We start from the raw sequence: 19,771 nt of genomic DNA, 5'->3' as shown, positions 1-19,771 counted from the left end.
CTATGGGACTAAGCACGCCACCAACTACCGATACCGATAACACTTACTCCCAAGCCCAATATGACGATGATGAGGAACTCGACATCGATGAYCTTGAAGACAATGAGGCTATTAGAAGAATTCAAGAGACCGGAACTCTTCAAGTCAATCCGACATGGGATACCGATGAAGATTGATAGATAAATGTATTTTATTAGCATTTTGTAAAACAATGCCACTTTAATCATAATAAAACGTACTTTTAAAGTGTATTTGAGTAAACCGTATTTTTAAAGTGTATTCTTAAATGTATTATGTATATAACAAAACGTATTTATAAAATTAAACGTATATATATAATACATAACAAAACGTATTTATAATAAAACATATTTATAATAAAACATATTAAAAATAACATATTTCGAAAATATTAATAACATATTTTTAATTTATTAATTACCAAAAAAATAAAAAAAAGTAAAAAACAAATATTTTTTTTTTCAAAGGACCGGCCATAACCGGTTATGGGACCGGAACCGGGACCGGCCGGCCTTAACCGGTTATATAAAAGCTTGACCGGTTATAGTAGTTTTCGTCGGGACCGGGACCTGTTATAGTGGGATCGGTTATAGCCGGTTTTTGTCACGATTAGGCCCGGCCGTAACCGGTTAAGGCCCGGCCCGGGACCGATTTTTGGCCATCTCTAATCTAGATATCCAGTCCGCTATGCGAACCAAATAACTCATGACGACCAACTATTTTGCAGATAGTCCGGAGTCATCGTATTTGAACCTCCATAGTTACAAATAGATTTTTATTTCTTCTTTGATTTTAAATCTGGGACCTCTAGATACTTCTAAATGGTGGACTGGAATAGAAATAACCTTCGCTCTTCTGAAGGTTATTTTTGTCATATCAAATTTCTTTTTCCTACATATTTTATAAATCTTCTACTTTTAATCATCGATACAATAACTTAAATTCTGATTTTTTTTATAATTATTATTTAATTGAATTAGAACCCACCATTTTAGAGGGTGTTTATTAACTTACGGTATGATACAAGTAAGAAGGATTTTTTAGTGTTTGGATGGAATAAGATACTTATACTGGTTTGACACCGGTAATAAGAAATTTTTGATAAGTTACTCCCTTCTAACTTATAAACTTATTATGGTATGATACCGGTAATAAGAAATTTTTTTTGTTTGAATGAAAGAAAATATTTATCGGCTTATTACCTTTTAATACCGCCATAAGCTAATCCAAACACTTTTTATAAAACTATAATTTAAAAAGTTACGAACGAGTGTGTTAAAAAGTGAAAATAGTTTCAGGGACTAAAGTTGGCATAAATTATATTTTGAAGGGTTGGTTCGCTTCCATACCTTTGTTGAGCTAAAAACCCTACCGTCAACCCTGAAACGGCCGAAAACCGATATCGACCGCTGCGAATTCCATGAACATCATCTCTATTGTTTGGCTTTGATATCCAATTGATTTGATCACCCAACAATGGCCGCTGTATCGAGAGGCCTCATTTCTTATCTCCGTAGTTTATCATTAAATCCTCACCGACCCCTTTCAACCTCCATTACCAGTCAGTTTTTGCGAAGCTTTAGCTCAGATGCATTGGTCTATGAAGGAGAAAATTACACTAGTAACCGAATCATTGAAGCTAAGTCGAGAGTAATGACGCCCAGTTCAAAAAGGACTGGGGTTATTGCTGTGAAATGTGGAATGACGGCTCTTTGGGACAAATGGGGAGCTAGGGTTCCGATTACAGTACTTTGGTTGGATGAAAACATCGTTTCTCAAGTTAAAACACCTGAGAAAGAAGGCATCACTGCTTTACAGGTCCGATCCCCCTCTCTCTTCTCCCATCTTTCATTGGCCAGAATTTAAATTTTGGATTCTAAACTTGGTATTTTCACTGGATATGTTCTTAGTCATGCTACTTATTTGATGTCTCATATTGTTTGCATCTGTGCTAAAAAAATTCAATTTTCGAAGTTGAAGTTGCATGTTATATATTCAAATTAGAAAAGTGTAGTCTTTTCTTAATTGGGAGACTTATTATAGGAACTTTGTTATTGTGTTATTTCATGTAGCTCTGCTGAATGCATTATGCATATGAAGTCATATAATGATGAGGAGTTAAATAAACAAATTATGGCTTGTCAACTTATCACTTGGTAAGCCAAACCAAAAGAACCTAGTATTTCCCAACCCCAGCTTACTATATAACACCTCAGAGAAAGCTTGCTAAAAGAATTCCGGAATGAAAACCAGAAAGGCAGTGCTTTAAAAGTGATTTAGAAATTTTGAAAAGTGAATTAGATGAACTTATCACTTGGTATGTGTATGTCATATTAATATATGATCCAACCCCATCATATTCTATTACGTAATACATCCAGATGGCAAACTTGAAAGGGTGTTCGTGGACATGTTTATTTTGGTGAAGGAAGGTGGTGTGGTTTTTAGGTCGGATAGACACTCATCCGGTCATGGTAATGATTTTATTTATAAAAGAAGCTTTGCTATTGCAACTAACAATTACGTGATGATGGTACTAGGCTAAAAATTTGATCAAAGTATCTCTTTTATGTGATGTATAAATTGCACTTGATTGGGATGGGAGTAGTCGCAATTGTGCAAAAATTCAAGAAAAATGCAATAACTCGTCATTTCAGCTATGTCGTCTGTCTGACAACAGGATACATTCTCAAGATATTCTTTTTAGGAGTAGTGTACCAGAATAAGAAAATGTGAAATGTAACAAACTACAAATAGGCAGGTATCTCTAATACAGGTTAGCATAAGTGTGTTCATTGATGAACCTACTGAACTGAGTAAACCTATGATTAACGCTCAGCATATTTATCTCATGAACATAAATTATATGCTCTTTTAAATAAGATAACTTGATAAAATTCTGATTAGTTGATATTCATAATGTTCCGTCTTCATTTGCAGCCTAAAAATATTTGTTTGTTCTTTATTGATTTATTTTTCAGTATCCATGTATATTCTTATTAAACTGAATGTAGGTGATAAAACCTGTTAATTTATCATTTATTGATTAGTGTTGCTGTAATTAGATTGGTTGTGGGCATAAAAAGGAGAAACATCTTACGAAACCAGAAGTGGGTCACTTCAGAGCACAAGGTGTTCCTCTGAAGAGGAAGTTGAGAGAGTTTCCTGTGACTGAGGATGCTCTACTTCCCATTGGCACTCAGATCGGAGTTCGTCATTTTGTCCCTGGGCAGTTTGTTGACGTCACTGGAATCACGAAAGGAAAAGGTTTTCAGGTGAAAAGTTTTTTCACTAGTTTTGTGTTTTGTTGTTCATACATTCAAATGGGAAGGTTCTTCCATTCTTGAAGTTGACAAGTGATCACAACAATGCTGCACTGTCTCCTCAGACATGTGATGTTTTGTTCAGATCCCCAAAGTTTCTCCTTAAACAGTTGAAAGTGATATTTGGCTCATTAAGTTTCCATAGTTTTGTTTTTCTAATGGCAAGGAGTAGAAGTAGTCAGACAAACAATTTCAACTCATTATTTTCTTACATTTGTTTCTGATCAGTAAATGCTTTAGGGTATATGCTTCTGTTATCTTATTCACACAATACTCTTGTGGTCGCTTTCTTTTTTCCTTCCAGGCTAGAACATCCTAGCAATGACCGTGAGGACCTATTCTGTTCATATGGTCTAGTTATTTGTTATCTTTTAGATTAAGTCAGCACTCAGCAGTGTTGCTTCATTTGGATATGTTTTGAGATATATTTTTACATCAAATGTAACACTTAAATGCTATTTTCATATATACCCAGGGTGCAATGAAAAGATGGGGTTTCAAAGGAGGGCCTGCATCTCATGGAGCATCATTATCTCATCGAAGTCCTGGTTCTACAGGTCAGAGGGATGCTCCTGGTAAGGTATGATCTCATTTTCCCCCTTAATTTGGTTCTATGTTTGTTTGTTTACATAGTGGGATTATTCATATGATTAATTACAGTGACCATCTCAGCTTTTGATTCTTTTAGCTACCATTTCTTAAGAACTCATTGTTATTTATAAAGGAAAAACAGTAGCATTTAAAATGTGGTCAGTTAGCGAACTTCATATCATTGACCCCCCTTTCCTAGCATGGTGCAGCAAAAAAATCCAAGTATGGTTCTAATTGTATGATGAGCTCCTAAACATGCATGCTGAGAGGTGGTATTGTAATTAATTTGAGATGAAGTATTTGACAGTGTGTGTATGCATGTCAGCCATCATAAGAATTAATCCTAGTAACTATTAGACTATTTGAATAAGGTGCTGCTAGAATCATTCAGACTTCAAAAGTTCTGTGCTGGTTGATGTCCTCCAAATTATTACCTAATGAGAGACCCTTTAAGCTAAGATCTGTTTCTATGTCTTTTTTTGTGGACAATGCTGATTAAATACTCTCTGAATCAGGTATTCAAAGGTAAAAAGATGCCTGGTCGCATGGGTGGAAAGCAAAGAACAGTGAAAAATGTGTGGGTATATAAGATAGATCCTGCGAGGAACTTGATGTGGGTCAGAGGCCAAGTATGATTCTGGCCTTCCCTTTTATTTGCTATTGAGTTGGTTGCAAATCATCTGTTTTGTTGTTTGTTTAAATTGACTATCAACATGTAAGGAGTAGTTCAATAATTCACATACACAGATTTCATCTTGGTATATGTTTTCTGAAAATGTATTTGTATGATAGGTACCAGGCAACGAGGGAAATTTTGTATTTATAAAAGACGCATGGTACAAGAAACCAGATATATCATTGCTTCCATTCCCGACCTACTTTTCCACAGAAGACGAGGATGTGACGAGTTTGGAACCGCTGGTTGCTGATCTTGGGGAAGCAGATCCATTTATGGCTGCAGACTAATCAAATGCATGACTTGGTTCCCCTTTTTTCTTTTCTTTTCTTTATATATTAATTTCCCAGTTCTTGCTCTCTCACTGTTTGGAGATGGGTTTGATTCTTGATGAATGTGGAGCAGCTTAGATTTTCCATTGTTTAAACTGGTAATAGAAAGGAAAATGTTTTGTTTGAGGGATGTGGCAGCACTTTTCTTTAAATAAGATGTCATAAATTTTTGTAGTCTTGAGACACTATGCTGCATAGAGCATTGGAATGGATGCAGATGCTTTTACCATGCATGCAGATTGCAGTGTGTGTTGTTTGGATGCTTATTTGGTTACAGCACTTTGTCTTTTTTTCAAAGCCCAAATGACCAGTCATTATAGGCTTGGGTCATGATAGCTTTATTCATGCAGTTGCTTTGGTTTTGGTTTCAACTTTTTTGCTTCTTTCAAGCATACATATCATTGATCAATCAAGCAGTTTGGTGTTGACCATCTACATTGCTGATTTGATTCATTAGCTATCATCATCAAGTGTAACAGGGTAAATGGATTCCTTGAAATTCAAATAGAAATGTTAACTACATTCCACGAAATAGAAAGGCGAAACTGCTGCATTCACATTATTCACATGAGTTTTAAGGCAACGGTTCTTGTGAATCTCCCAAACGCGACAAATGAAGATATGCATCTGTTCCTGCAGCGCACATCCATTACAAAGTCAAGTAATATCCACTCACGATATATATATATATATATATATATATATAGTCATATAGAGAATGTGAATGCATACCGTAGCCTTCCATGGAGATGATTTGCAGATCCCCTCCAAAATAGCGAGCATACAAGCGACTGATAGGAAGTCCATATCCATAACCTGCCATTGTAACCGTATCAACTGCTCCAAGATTTGATTGTTCATAAAGTGGATTATTAGCAGTGCTGTAGAGATATGTAAAGATCTTTGGAAGACCACTTCTTGCTATTCCACCCCCTTCATCTGAAACCTACCCACAAAATTTATTCCTTTAAATAACAAACATATTCCTGAAAAATATTAATACATCTTCTTTAAAACCTAACACATGCCTTGATTGTAACATCTTCTGCTCCATCAGCCACTATTATACGTATAGGAGGTGGGACTTTTTCAGAATCCATATACCGCTCTTGGACTGCACGCAATGAGTTTTTAACCAACTCAAACACCATCATGTGCAAGTGTGTCGGTACGTATCTGGTGGCCAAACCAAATCAAACAGAGGAAGCCTCTTTAGATATACAAACCATGATCCCAAAATATGTATACATGAGTGACGAAAACAGAAACCCATATCATCATATTACGAATTGATGAGACTAGAAAAACTTACGGGAAAGCGAAGCTAGGATCACCATAGATATTGATATCTGGTGCACTGCCATACTCTCGTAAACAAATAGAACGGGCATCTTCACTAGCATCTTTCGCTACCTGCATCGGAGACATCTTTGCATGTATATAACCAATACAATTCGGTGGGGGGTTTGGATCATGCACTGCCACATGTTGCCCTGAGTTCGACCCAAATTTGAAAGCACAAAAACAAGTTTTAACATCTGTTTAATAACAAAAACTAATTAGAAAGCAAAGAAAGATGATGCTAACCAATTAGCATTCGGATTCCAATTCTTGACATATAAAAGCGATCTAGGAACTGGTGAATTTCATCCAGACCCTCATCTTCAACCTTGGGGTCAAGACCTTTCTTCAACTGTTTAACTCCTAGAGCCATAGTGGGGACGACGTTATTGTGCCGTACCTTGATCAGCTTAATCATTTGGGTAAAATCTCTCTCATCAGTGATGTCCTTGATCTCAGGGAAGGATCTAAGGTCACGAAACGAATCTAGGTACCAATCTCGCACCTTGCAGTTGATGCCATATCGAATTAGAATACTAGTATTCAACTTGCACTCAATAATAACATGAAAACCAATCCATACAAGAGGACATTAACACATTAGGGTCAAGTTCCATCTTTGAAAATGTTCATTTTTGTTTTCAAGCATCCCCATGAAAATGCCAGAATTATACCTTGATTCCTAGTTTACATAAACAAGCATTTTCTTTTACAGCTGAATCCATTCATGAGAATTTTATCATAACAATTTGAAATTGGAAAAAGGAACAAGAAAAGAGGTATTATCCATCCATATACAACACCAAGAGATTTGTCTGTCCAGATAAAACCCAATCTGCAAACCTAAAACAAGATTTTGCACTCAATTTCATCTAATTACAACATGATTTGAAAAATCTCATTTCCAGAAACATAAAACGATGCCAAAAGGGTGAAAACCCCATAATTAGAACAAGAAGGAAATCACCAAATTGTGAAGATGAAAGAAAGGGGGAAAAGTAAGAACATACTTTGAGAACTGCAGGCTTTTCAGATAAGCCATAAGGAAGAGACTGGAGTTCAATGGCACGTCTAGCGATCCTAATTGGAAGCTCTTTGTGAAGAAATTGAGCGGCTATGATCAAATTACGATCAGAAGGAACGGACCCAAAATCTAACATGTAGCGTAAGCTTACACCCGTCTGTTTCATAGCACCCCATTTGTGCACTTCGTCGATCAAACTCTTGGAGAAGTTCTCGTATAACTTCTTCGTGGCCATAACAACCTAATTCTTGTTTCTTGGAATTCACATTAATTAAAAGCTGTTAATGGTGATGGAGATGGAGATGGAGATGGAGATGGAGATGGAGAGAGAAAGAAGAAATGGAAGGAAGAAGATAAGAAAGAATGGATTGTGTTGTGTTTGTTATCTCATTCCCATGAACAAAAAGTTGTATTTGCGGATGGGCGTCCTGCTCGGGCGGACGGAGAAACAAATACAAGATACAAAAGATTCTTGTAAAATAATTATTGCATAAAAATTGAGTCAAATGATAAAAAAATCTGATCCAAATTGGTCTTCTAATCATTTCTTTTCCATTTTTATTCAAATGTCACTAAGATTGCAATACACATGTCTATAATATTGTGGATTGGACTAAAAGACAAGAAAGAAAATGATTTCGGGCCCAGGTCCGCAATGGCTAGGTCCGTAATCACACGTCCGCAATACCATATCCGTAATATTACAGATATGACACATGTCAGCACCATATAGAAACCCTAATTCAGGTCTGTATCCATAATATTGCGGACCTATATGTTCCAAATCTCATTTTTCACGTTTTTCAGGTGTGTTTTTTTGCTGTTGTTCATTGTGTTTTTCCACCATGATTATGAATTGTACAACTTCAGTAGATCATTAACTTTGATGTTGGTACAATTTGATTCAGTCAAATTTTTGTATAAAAATGCCAACGATGAGTGTTGAAGACCACCAAATTTTCAACCAACTTTTCAATCAAATATTTCTCTCGTGTAACTTCTTTGTTATGTATTTTTTTTTTCAGAATGAGTTCTGGACTGATAAAACTAAGTTAAGTATTAGTGGTGGGGGCTCGTGGTAGCAAATTAATCGAGAGTGAGAGTATGTTTTTGATCAACCGCTGCTACGTGTCATGGTGCCATCGAACATTACACATTTGAGGTTGGTTAGTTATGTTCAAACAAAATATGGTATCAACTCTTCTGTTGGTATCACTAGAATGACGTACAAGTATTTAGGCGAAATTTATGAGTTAGGTAACACTGGCCATATTTTGTATTTCATGGAATTTGCTTCTGTTCAAATAATCCACTTTATGTGTATGTCAATGTGCGATGGAAGCAATGTTGGTGGTAGTTCGAACATCGGAGGTGATGTGTATGCTACTGGGCAGAATCAAACTTCTTACATGCCTCAGTTTGATTATAAAAACGAGCATGCATATGAGATTACCGCTGATCTTATTTCGGAACAGACATATGGTCATAGTGAGTGTATCCTCGATTTTGTTCGGGAGACATAACAAGGAGAAGAATGAGAAGAAGAAGAAGGATAAGGAGGAGGAGAAAGAGGAGAAGAAAAAGTTCATAAAAATGATGAGGAGTCATATGTTTACCACTTGGGTATATATGATATTGATACTGATGAAGAAGCAACAATATAAACTTATTCTGTTAAATCATTTCTGGGACAAATGATTTTTTTGATATGCCTCCACCCCTTCCAACATCAGAGTCTGTCATCACACACAACCAACCTATACCTTATAATCGTAGTGGTAGAGTAAGTTTGGCGCAGGTATTCCCTAAGAAAGAAGAAATGGCACTCGCCCTCGGGTTAAAGTTTATTGAAGAGGGTTTCCAATTTAGAATGCATAAATCTTCAAAAACCATCTAACAAGGAGAAATGTTTCGAAGAAAAAACTGTGAGTGGTGTATCATGGCAACCTCTATCAGAAATACAAAGATGTTTCATGTATGAAAGCTGCATGACGTACACATCTGCTTAAAGACCCAGATGCATCCCACCACAGTCAAGCAAACATAAGAGTGTTGGGTCATTTAATTTATCCTAAAGTGCAGGATACTAGTAGATCCATCGTGGATCCGACATTGTCAACGATATAAGAGAACATTTTAAAATACATATTTCTTACTGGCAAGCTTGGCATGCGAAAGCTTATGCAACAACCATGGTGAAAGGTTTACCGGAGGACTCGTTACCCGACTCCCTACTTATCTGTATAATTTGGAGCTCTATAATTATGGTACGGTGACACAAGTTAGAAGAGATAACATAAGACAGTTTGATATATGTTTCACTGCCCTTCGTTGCACGGAACATATAATTTTGTTGTAACCTTTTTCACCATAATAAATTGTATTTTTATTTTTTTGCACAACTATATAGTATAATTTTATAATATGTAAACCACCTAATTTTCCAGATTTTGTCATTTCTATCACACTTGCTTCGGGTGCTTACGATGGACGGTGCTCATTTGAAGGGACCTTTCTTGGGCACAATGTTCTTAGCTATTGCTATGGATGCAAATAACGAAATTGTGCCCATCGTTATCAAAGAGGGTAGGTCTGAGAATGGAGAGGTGTGGACTTGGTTTTTTTCCATGCTGAAGCAGTGTATCGGATAAATGGAAGGATTGATTTTCGTATCTGACATGGCTGCTTCAATAAACCAAGAAATTACCTCAATCCCTGTGAGAAGTTTCTCCTTTTCATATGTATTCCACCACCTCTCTTCTAGCTGTTTGATCTCAGCTTCGTTTTTCTCAATGGATTTCACCATTCTAGAAGGCATGATTAGAGAAGAGGGAGGGTTTGAAGAGGACGCGTTTTCAGCCATGTCTTTGTGTTTGATAAGTAAGCAGATAATTACTGCCTTCAATTTGAATGGTATGAAAGCTGTGATACTTGATAGAAATTTATGCCTTCAATTTCCATGCCTTCAGCAGTCTAGAAATTTATGTTGACATGTTGGATATACACGATTTGTCTATGCGACTCACTCACCAGATAATGGAAAAGGTGGGTTATGAAGAGAAAAAAGATTTGACAATTTATTTTTAACAACCCAAATGCGGACTTAGATAGTGAACTGCAACCACTTGATGTTGATGAAGACATAATGAGTATACGTGAATATGTAGATGGCCATACCGTCATTCAAATATACGCCGAAAAAGTGGTTGTCAACAGTTTGACCCAAATATCACTGAGGAACATGTAAGAAGTCGGACGAGGTGCAGCAAAAATCAACTGTTATGTAGCCATCGTTTGCCATGTAACTAATAACCGTCATGTAATACATTGAAATGTTTAACAAATGCAACAACTTTTTAATAAATATGTATTATAAAGTAAAGTAGCTACATTTTGATAATAAAATGATAAAACAGATTAAAAAGCTAACTATTCTTCATGTTCATTAGTAGTCTTCATTGCCCACAAAACATCTGCCATATGATGATGCCAAGATCTGGACTCTGAATCCTTATCCGTACCTGTGCTACATGATGGGGTCCTGCCATCTGTCAAATCCGTGATGAACTTGCATGCCCATACACCACAATCGCCGAGTGATTCACGTTGTTGTGGTACATCAGGTGTGTAACTCCAATAGAAGGTAGTCGTGATCTATGCATGAGAATGTTCCCCAATTAGAGAAAAGAACTCAGGGATAACATCATGGAAACGAGTCATCATCCGTCTCAACAGCGGCTCTAATATCGGGACCTACATCCAGTCGTATATAGTCATAATCATCGAATCCAGATTGAAATCCCCGACCATCAATGCCAAAACTCGATGCATATGGGGATGATGACTTGAAATGAGATATGTAAGAAACCGACTTTGATAAACAAATAACGACTTAAATAAAATAGATGTAAAATGATTTACATACCCTAGTAACAGTAGCCCATGCTGGAAATCCATCCCTCATCTCGTCACCATTGGCTTGCATGTACATGTAACTTAGGCCTTGGATGCCGACCAAGAACAACCAAAAGTCTCCAATCATCACCATCCAATTGGCGTATGGAGAACGTGATGATTGTATGAGTCATACCCATGCTTCGATATGCTATTAATAAAACAAAAAATGTTAGACATAAACTACGTATTAGTACTATAAAAATTAGAGATATTAAAATTAAACTATATAACTAACCAAGCCATCGAGCCACCCGTCCTGAGTCAAACCCAACAGTTTTCCCCACCATTCCCGATCTCCGGTTTGTGCTTGTAAGCACCTAAGCCATAGGTTTGAGCGCATCTTTTTCTGTCTGTATAATGCGGTAACTACAAACGTTTTGGTCGGACCTATGGGAGCCCATTGCCTCTTTGATTGGAACCAAGTAGAATATGGTAAATATCATGATAACTCATTCTAGAAACAAAACAAAAGGAAATCAGTTTTATTTACGGCTGTATTAATTAATGAAAGTTGAGTTTCATAAAATTAAAGACGTACGTAATCAATTGTTACTTGATTAATTTGACCATAAAGTCAAATATAGACATCTCACGTGAAAATTACAACTCATGTTATTGCAATCCTACACGCTCTTAACAATCAATCATAATCTGGTTAACGAGATCGTGACATAACCGTGTCAGCATTAAACATAATTATATCTTGAAAGTAACAAGTGATACGGTAGATATTAAAAACATCAGAACTTGTATAACGTAGGGAACATCATACAAGTACAAAATGGTCAAATGAAGAGATTGTGTATCGTTTGATAACCATCTCTTATCTAAAACTAAAATACAGTTCGTTTTTATAATACTTTCTTGCAATTGATTTTTTCCGATTTATTCCCACCATTTTTTGGGACCACTTTTAGTGGATAACTCCCATGTAATGTAAATGGCTAGTTATTATCAACACTTTGTTCAAAAAATGGTGGTTGGTTTTTATTTATTACTATAACATTATATTGTATGCATATTTCATTATTATTCATTATGAATATGTGCATATTTCATTAATATTTATTATAAATAGCATATTCATAATGAATATGAAAGTGTTTTTATTATTACAAGATTCATGATGATTATGTTATGATATTTATAAAAAATAATCAGACCCCGTTCTTAACATTTATAGTCCCTATATGAGATGTAAAAAAGGGTCATCGATATATTAATATTAGAATTATAAATATATAATACCAGCCAACACGAAATGCTCCATATTGTGTAGATTATTTAACAAAAACGTCACGTGATACTCACGAGCTTAACTCGGATGTAAATAGAAAAGTTAAATAGTATTTAGAGGATCATTTGTAAGGGAATATATCTAAGTGATCCATTGTCTTAAATGAACAAAGTATAATGATGTTTTAAAATTTGTATCTTAACGAGCGCAACTTATTGCCTACACGGTATCCATGCGAATAAATCGAATCTTGTTTCTCGTTATTTTCAAAGCTTGGAGAAAGCAAAGCCCTGGATGTGGAGAGAGAAGTTGGCTACGTTTTTCAAATTAGAATCACTACAACAAAATTGAGTTTATAGGACACCTTCAATCTCTAAATGTCCCAATAGACCGTTTTATAGGACTTAATTTATAGGACCAAAATATAAAGCGTTCTATCTAAAGGTGTTGTAATAAGTTTATATGACCTTTTTGGACGTCTTAAACAAGTTTTTTAGGACATTTTTAATACAAAGTGTCGCATTAGCAACTTTATATGACACTTTTGAGAAATTGTCCTATAAACTAATTTTTGTATAGGACACTTGTTTTTATAGAACAATTTTTCAAATAGTGTCCTATAAATTTGTTAATGAGACACTTTATATTAAAAGTGTCCTAAAAAAACTTATTACAACGTCAAAAAAAGGTCATAGAAACTTATTACAACGTCTTTAGATATGACACTTTTTTTTTGGGTCCTATAAATTAAGTCTTATAAAGAGGTCTATTAGGACGTTTAAAAATCGGAGTGTCCTATAAACTCGATTTTGTGGTAGTGGATTTTCTACATGAGGAATATAACCACAAACTCCTAACTATTTACAAACCAATATCTTAGTACAAACCAATCCTAACTGTCATTTAGCCTAATGAATATTTGGTTCCACAAATATCTAAGTTGTTTCTTAATCTAAAACGTGGATCATAATAAACACTACTAGAAAAAGGGGATTAGCGACCGCTCTAATCCCTCGCTATTCAGTAAGAAATCAAATTTTGGTGAGAAAAGTGTAGGAAGCAATTTGTTAGTGAAAGTTTACATGTTAATGCATGTTAACATTTTATGTTAATTTATGCTAAAAATTGTTAAAATTTTCTATAAGATTCCTACATTTTCTCATCAAGTTTTCATTTCTCATGAGATAATCTCTCTCTCTGTGTATGTATGTATGTATGTATGTATGTATGTATGTATGTATGTATGTATGTATGTATGTATGTATGTATGTGTGTATGTGTGTATGTGTGTATGTGTGTATGTGTGTATGTGTGTNTGTATGTGTGTATGTATGTATGTATGTATGTATGTATGTATGTATGTATGTATGTATGTATGTATGTATGTATGTGTGTGTGTGTGTGTGAAAGAGAGAGAGAGAGAGAGAGAGATACGTTCTAATTATTGATTACTTTTCACCCTCCTATTTGTATATAATCAAGATTAGATATAGATTTATATATTGAAATTTAATTTCATCAGATTAATTATGTATCAATTCAGTCAATCAACAACTCATGGTCATTATTAGTCTGCACGTTATGCCCATTGGTGCTCGATATCCATATTGGACATTATGCAGGGGTATGGATATGCCATCTCATTGTCTTCAGTACTTAGTTTCTTGATTTCAAAGTGTACTAATAAACAAATGTCGATATCCTCACATCGATCATATGATGCATTTCCTTAATGTCATTCAATCAAGAGAACCGATGACATCATTCATGTCATACATAAAGACAAATTCTCTTTCGGTACATACTGGTACTACCATGTAAGATGTGACATACACAAACCGTTCTATCACTCAATTACGTAATGTTTAAAAGCAATATCAAAGTACACCACTCATACACGTCAGACTTCATCTTTTTAAGTCAAATGGTTTATTATGCAATGACTATATAATAAACGCTTATGATTCTCATATGACATATAATTAGATTTCTCATAGCGAGTCACATCTGATACATGATATTCTCATCTGATACACGTGTGTAAATTCTGTATGTATTGATCGTTACCATATTATTTTGTCAACGTTAAGTCTGGCGTAATACTTAACTAGACACGCTATGAATATTTATTCTAAATTATTGTTATATTTAAATATAATAGATAATATAATATAATATAATATAATAATTAAACAATGTAATTTACTAAATAATATCATGACAAAATCTACAATCATATGATCTTATATTGGCTCATGGACATACACTAAAACATAATACTTTATTGATTAAACCATAATACATTTTGGTATAAAAAAAGTTTCTATAACCTATACTATATTATAAAGCATTTGACAAAAATTCTTAAAAATTATTTTTTATGTATGAAGTATTGTGTATTAATGTAAATTACTTAACATTTAAAATTACAAGTAAATTGTGTGTAAGTATAACAAACTCCATTTTTTAATTCATATAACTAACTGTAGATAAACATAATCAAATACAGGATAAACATCTAATTTTTAAACATAATTAGAATAATCATTAAGTTCCAACAAGATTATTATCTTTATAAAAATTATATTGCTAAAAATTAAATTAATTCGCTATTAGACCTAAATTATAATAAAAAAATTGAATTAAAGAAATTGTACGAAAACGGAGAACTTTTAAATAATTAATTTGATATTATTATCGATATATTTGTTAAAATTTTATGATATCTTCAAATATGTTTTTATTCAAAAGTAAAAACATTATCATTATCAAAACCACATAAACCGTATCATATCAATAGAGACAAAAAATAAAACGAAACATTAAAATGAAGATATATTTTGTTGCATTGTGCGAATACCCTTATAGTATTACTTTAAACAATATGATGATTGTGTGAGGCTTATTGTATTGTTAAAGAGAAAATTATTGTTTTTTCAAAAAACTATTTTTGAATCAGTTAATACAAACGTCTAGATAGTGCATCTGGACTTGTGAACTTTAACAGTCTGTTTGTCATCAATAATTAAGTAGTTGAAATATTAAGCTTTCAGAAGTTTTTATAATATGAACGTTCGAATTGTGTCTGATCGAACTTCGGGATATTTCCATACGATTTTTCAGTATGAATCACATTTTGAAAGGGAACACATTCCAGGCAGGGCCGTCCCAATATTTTTGGAGGCCCTATTATACTATTATAAAAAATATAAGTAGATTGGCTGACAAAACAAATAAAAGTTAAATACAAAAGTTCATATTATATGGAAAGTTTTACAAATAAGAATAGCCAAAAGACAAAGTAACATGTAAACTTCACTTGGATAAACTCATTCTTTTAATATTCTTGGAAACAAAATCTTCAATAAGCTCTTCGTAATCAACTTTCTCCGAAAAGTCATTTTCAAGTGCTATCATGAGAAGTCCGTTAAGCCTTTCTTGTGTCATTGTGGAGCGCATATAAGACTTCAACAACTTCAACTTTGAAAAACTTCTTTCTGCAGATGTAACGATTACAAGAATAGTCAACAAAACTCTATAAGGAATAATAGCATTAGTGAAGCATTCAACATGTTTCAAATACTTTAAAATATCAAGAGGTCTCATCTTTTGTGCGGGAAAAAGATCTTGAAGTATCTTCAGTTCAACATATAAGTCATTCCCATCTATATCAAATTGGTCTTGTTTCTTCATTGCATTTTCAAAATTAGTACAAGAAGACTTTGAACATGTATCATCCAAAGAACGCAACTTATAATATGTAAACAAAAACCTAAACACACTTTCATATTCTTGGTATTGTTCGAATCTCCTACTTAGTGAAGCAATTGCATGATCAAAGACACATAAAAAATAATTAACTTCAAATGACTCCTCCATTGATTGTGAATTCATTTCAGATGCATCATGCGAATTTTCATTAAAATGTCTTTTTCTTCGAATTTCACGTCTTTGAGGAAACAACGGATCAATATTTAGTTCAGTGGCAATCGTCCTTGCTAGTTCTATAGCATCTAAAAATCTTCTTTTTCTATATCCCTTAAAATAAGAAATCAGTCCCTTAACTTTATCAATAGCAACATCAATTAACATATTTTCTGACTGTAAATGTTTACTAATCAAATTTACGGCATACAGTATTTCATACCAAACCACCATTGACACTAGAAACTCAAAATCACCAAGCTCATTGTGTGCTAAAGATTTTGCGTCCCTTCTAATATTTGAATCATTATCTATTTCAGCCACTTGAAGTAAAGCTTCTCTTATCTCTAACACTTGAAATCTTATAGCCTTTACACTATCAATACGACTCTACCAGCGAGTCGTTGACAATGATTTGACGGTCCATCCTTTTACATTATCTTTAAACACTTGCCATATTTTAGTGTAATTAACAAATATTGTATAAATACGTTGAATTATTCCAAAAAAAATCTCTAGCTTTACTAAGTATTGGCTATATCACACAAAGTTAAATTAAGACTATGAGAAGCACAAGTATAAAATGCTCTAGGATTTATATCTAGTAGTTTCTTTTGTACTCCTTAATGTCTTCCCTCCATTTTTGAACCATTATCATAACCTTGTTCTTGCACATCATTTAAATCCAAGCCAAGACACTTTAATTCAGCTACTAGAACATCAAACAAACCTTGGCCCGTGGTATTATTTACCTCCAAAAATCCTATAAAAGATTTCTCAATGCTAACAATTTTAGAAGAGACATCTACATACCTTAATAGCAAGAACATTTGTTCTTGATAACTTATATCGGGAGTGCAATCAAGGATAACAGAAAAATACTTCTCTTTTACTTTATTAATAATTTCACATTTAAGTCTCTTGGCAAGCAAAATTATCAACTCATTTTGAATTTTAGGACCAAGATAATGAACATGTAAATCACCATTTGTAATACGTTGAACATGATCCTGAATAATTGAGTCAAAGCCAACATCTCAATCAAGCCCAAAAAGTTACCGTTGCTATTCTCATACAATTTTGCATTACTTCCATGAAATGCAAGATTATGTTATGCAAAAAAAAAAAATACAATGGAAACAACTCTTACCAAGATTTTTTTCCAATGATTTTTTTTCTTTCTCTATTTGGGTTTGAACAACTTTGTCAATGGTTTGATTCTTTTGAAGTCTTAGCCATAAATCATATCAAGTTTTCATATTCATTACATGATCTATACTCGTTTCATGCTCCTTCAGTCTAGTGCTTAGGTGTGACCAATCCCCAAATCTATCATTTGTTAACTGACCTTTTATATGTCTTTTTTTTTAAGATTTTACAACAAAAACAAAATACCTTATCAAGCTTTACCGAATATACAAGCCAATCTCTATCACATTTCTTCCCATTTGATAAAATTCTAGTATACCATGTGGTAGAAAAGCGTTTAGACAATTTATCTTTTGGACCTTTCTAAACAGACAAATCTTTTTTAGGACCCTTAGCAACTAACACATCAATCATTTTAGAATCTAACGTATCCCAATTTCTGGGATCAAATATATCAAAATGATTAAAAACATCATCACGATCAGTAGCATCAGGAACATCATTAGAAGCATTATTAGCATTAACATTAATAACATCAGGAACATTATTAGCATTAACATTAATAACATCATTAGAAGCATTATTAGTATCAACATTTGTAGTCAAATCCTCATGGGAGTCATTTAGAGTGCCAACTAAATTCACCATGTTAGGATTTTCATTAGCATCAACACAAGTATCATCCAAATTAATATCAATATGCTCATTGTCAAGAGAAGACATACCTTCTTTTATGACAAACTTATCAAGAGATCATTTTTGAGATTGAATTATCTCTTCAATTCTTTTCCTTTTTTTACGTTTTTGACATCCAGAATCATATTTTCTAACCCTAGAAGACATATTGAAACTGAAATAAGTAAAAGAAAAAAGATAAGGAACAAAACAACCTGAGTGAGGATGATAGTACTACTGTTGCATATGATGGCTATTGATGCTTGGCCCTCCCAAGTCCGAAAAGTTTTTTCTTGCACTGCAAGAGACAAACACATGTACATATACTAAGGATTTGACCATTTGAACCTAAACAATCTGAAGACTGAAGTTTGAACAATTTGAACCAAACCTAAACAAATAAGAAGATGAACCTAAACAATTTGAACACGATTTGAAGTTGGACAATTAATTAACTGTGCAAGATAATTTATTAATACAAAACACTTAAATGATCATATTTCATTCCACACTAAATCATATTTTCACTTCAATCTCATCCAACTATTAACTATACAATCTCAATCATATTCATAGCGAAAATTCAATGTTCTAAAACACTTGAGAATTGAGATTTTGAACAAGTTTTCTACTTTTCTTACACACATTAAATCATACACGAATCATGTGTTAGTGATTTCTGAGTGGAATTTACCCCACCTTTAGGAATTAGGTTAAAATCAACCAACAGTCCAACCAACACAGATACGAATATCGAGTTACATAATTGAGATTTTGTGATGATAGCAAGCAAATTAGTTAATATCAATCAAGTAATCAACCAATCGTTGAGTCGTTGAGATTATGATATTTGAGAATAGGCGAATAGCAATCGAGTAATGAGTAATCGACAAATTGACCAAACATGTTATACTTGTACAAAATAACAAAAATCCTCTAAAATCTAATCGTTGTTATCGTTGCCGTTGCATATCTAAAACCGAATTATTAGCCATCTTTGGAGATTTCAATCGACAATCGATAGGATAGAGAGGAGAGGGGAGATTGAGGCATCTTAGCGCCTGGTCTGCACTCTGCAGGTATCGACTCTCGTTCTCCATTAGGCATTAGCTTGGATCGGTCGAATAGGTATTATGACGGACCTGTGAAATTTGGGCCCCAAAATGTTGGATGCCCTGTTCTAAATCTCAAATGTAACGGGCCAATGGACGGGACTGATTCCAGGGGACGTTCACCAAATGCTTACTCGGATAAGTGAACACCAAGTCACATTATCTTATCAGATGAATATGGTAAGGAACAAGAATCTTACACGGTAAGAGCGAGACAAGGACCAAGAATCTTATCTGGTAAGAGCGAGACAATGACCAATAGCCTTACCCGGTAAATGAGAGCGACGACTCTTACCACGGTAAGCGTTTATAGATTTTCCATGAAATAGTATAATGATAAATAAATGTTTATTTATTATTAAATAATATTATTAGTATTTTTTTAAATATACTATTAGAGTTGATTTAA

General features: G+C 33.9%; 3 protein-coding genes across 3 annotated transcripts; 1 reads left to right on the top strand and 2 right to left on the bottom strand.

The window, feature by feature from the left end:
- Positions 1–1,379: 1,379 nt before the first annotated feature.
- Positions 1,380–5,069, top strand: LOC112527685 (50S ribosomal protein L3-2, chloroplastic). The gene is made up of 5 exons (XM_025138451.1): positions 1,380–1,839; positions 3,087–3,296; positions 3,820–3,924; positions 4,451–4,564; positions 4,728–5,069. The coding sequence occupies exons 1-5, from the start codon at positions 1,498–1,500 to the stop codon at positions 4,899–4,901; spliced, it is 945 nt and encodes a 314-aa protein (XP_024994219.1). The 5' UTR covers positions 1,380–1,497; the 3' UTR covers positions 4,902–5,069.
- Positions 5,070–5,346: 277 nt separating this feature from the next.
- On the bottom strand, positions 5,347–7,543 carry LOC112527429 (pyruvate dehydrogenase (acetyl-transferring) kinase, mitochondrial). The gene is made up of 6 exons (XM_025138093.1): positions 7,295–7,543; positions 6,531–6,789; positions 6,256–6,436; positions 5,972–6,119; positions 5,676–5,889; positions 5,347–5,576 (listed from the first exon to the last, which is right to left on the bottom strand). The coding sequence occupies exons 1-6, from the start codon at positions 7,541–7,543 to the stop codon at positions 5,518–5,520; spliced, it is 1,110 nt and encodes a 369-aa protein (XP_024993861.1). The 3' UTR covers positions 5,347–5,517.
- Positions 7,544–15,817: 8,274 nt separating this feature from the next.
- Positions 15,818–18,298, bottom strand: LOC112527546. Its single transcript, XM_025138248.1, has 4 exons — positions 17,979–18,298; positions 17,822–17,885; positions 17,240–17,436; positions 15,818–16,718 (listed from the first exon to the last, which is right to left on the bottom strand). Exons 1-4 carry the CDS (start codon positions 18,296–18,298, stop codon positions 15,818–15,820), a joined length of 1,482 nt encoding a protein of 493 aa, XP_024994016.1.
- Between the last annotated feature and the right edge of the window lie 1,473 nt (positions 18,299–19,771).

Source organism: Cynara cardunculus, assembly GCF_001531365.2.
Source record: "Cynara cardunculus var. scolymus isolate 2C chromosome LG 15, CcrdV1, whole genome shotgun sequence".
In the NCBI taxonomy this organism is placed as follows: domain Eukaryota; kingdom Viridiplantae; phylum Streptophyta; class Magnoliopsida; order Asterales; family Asteraceae; genus Cynara; species Cynara cardunculus.
Note: the sequence above shows the minus strand (reverse complement) of the source record. Positions and strands in the feature narration are given on the sequence as shown.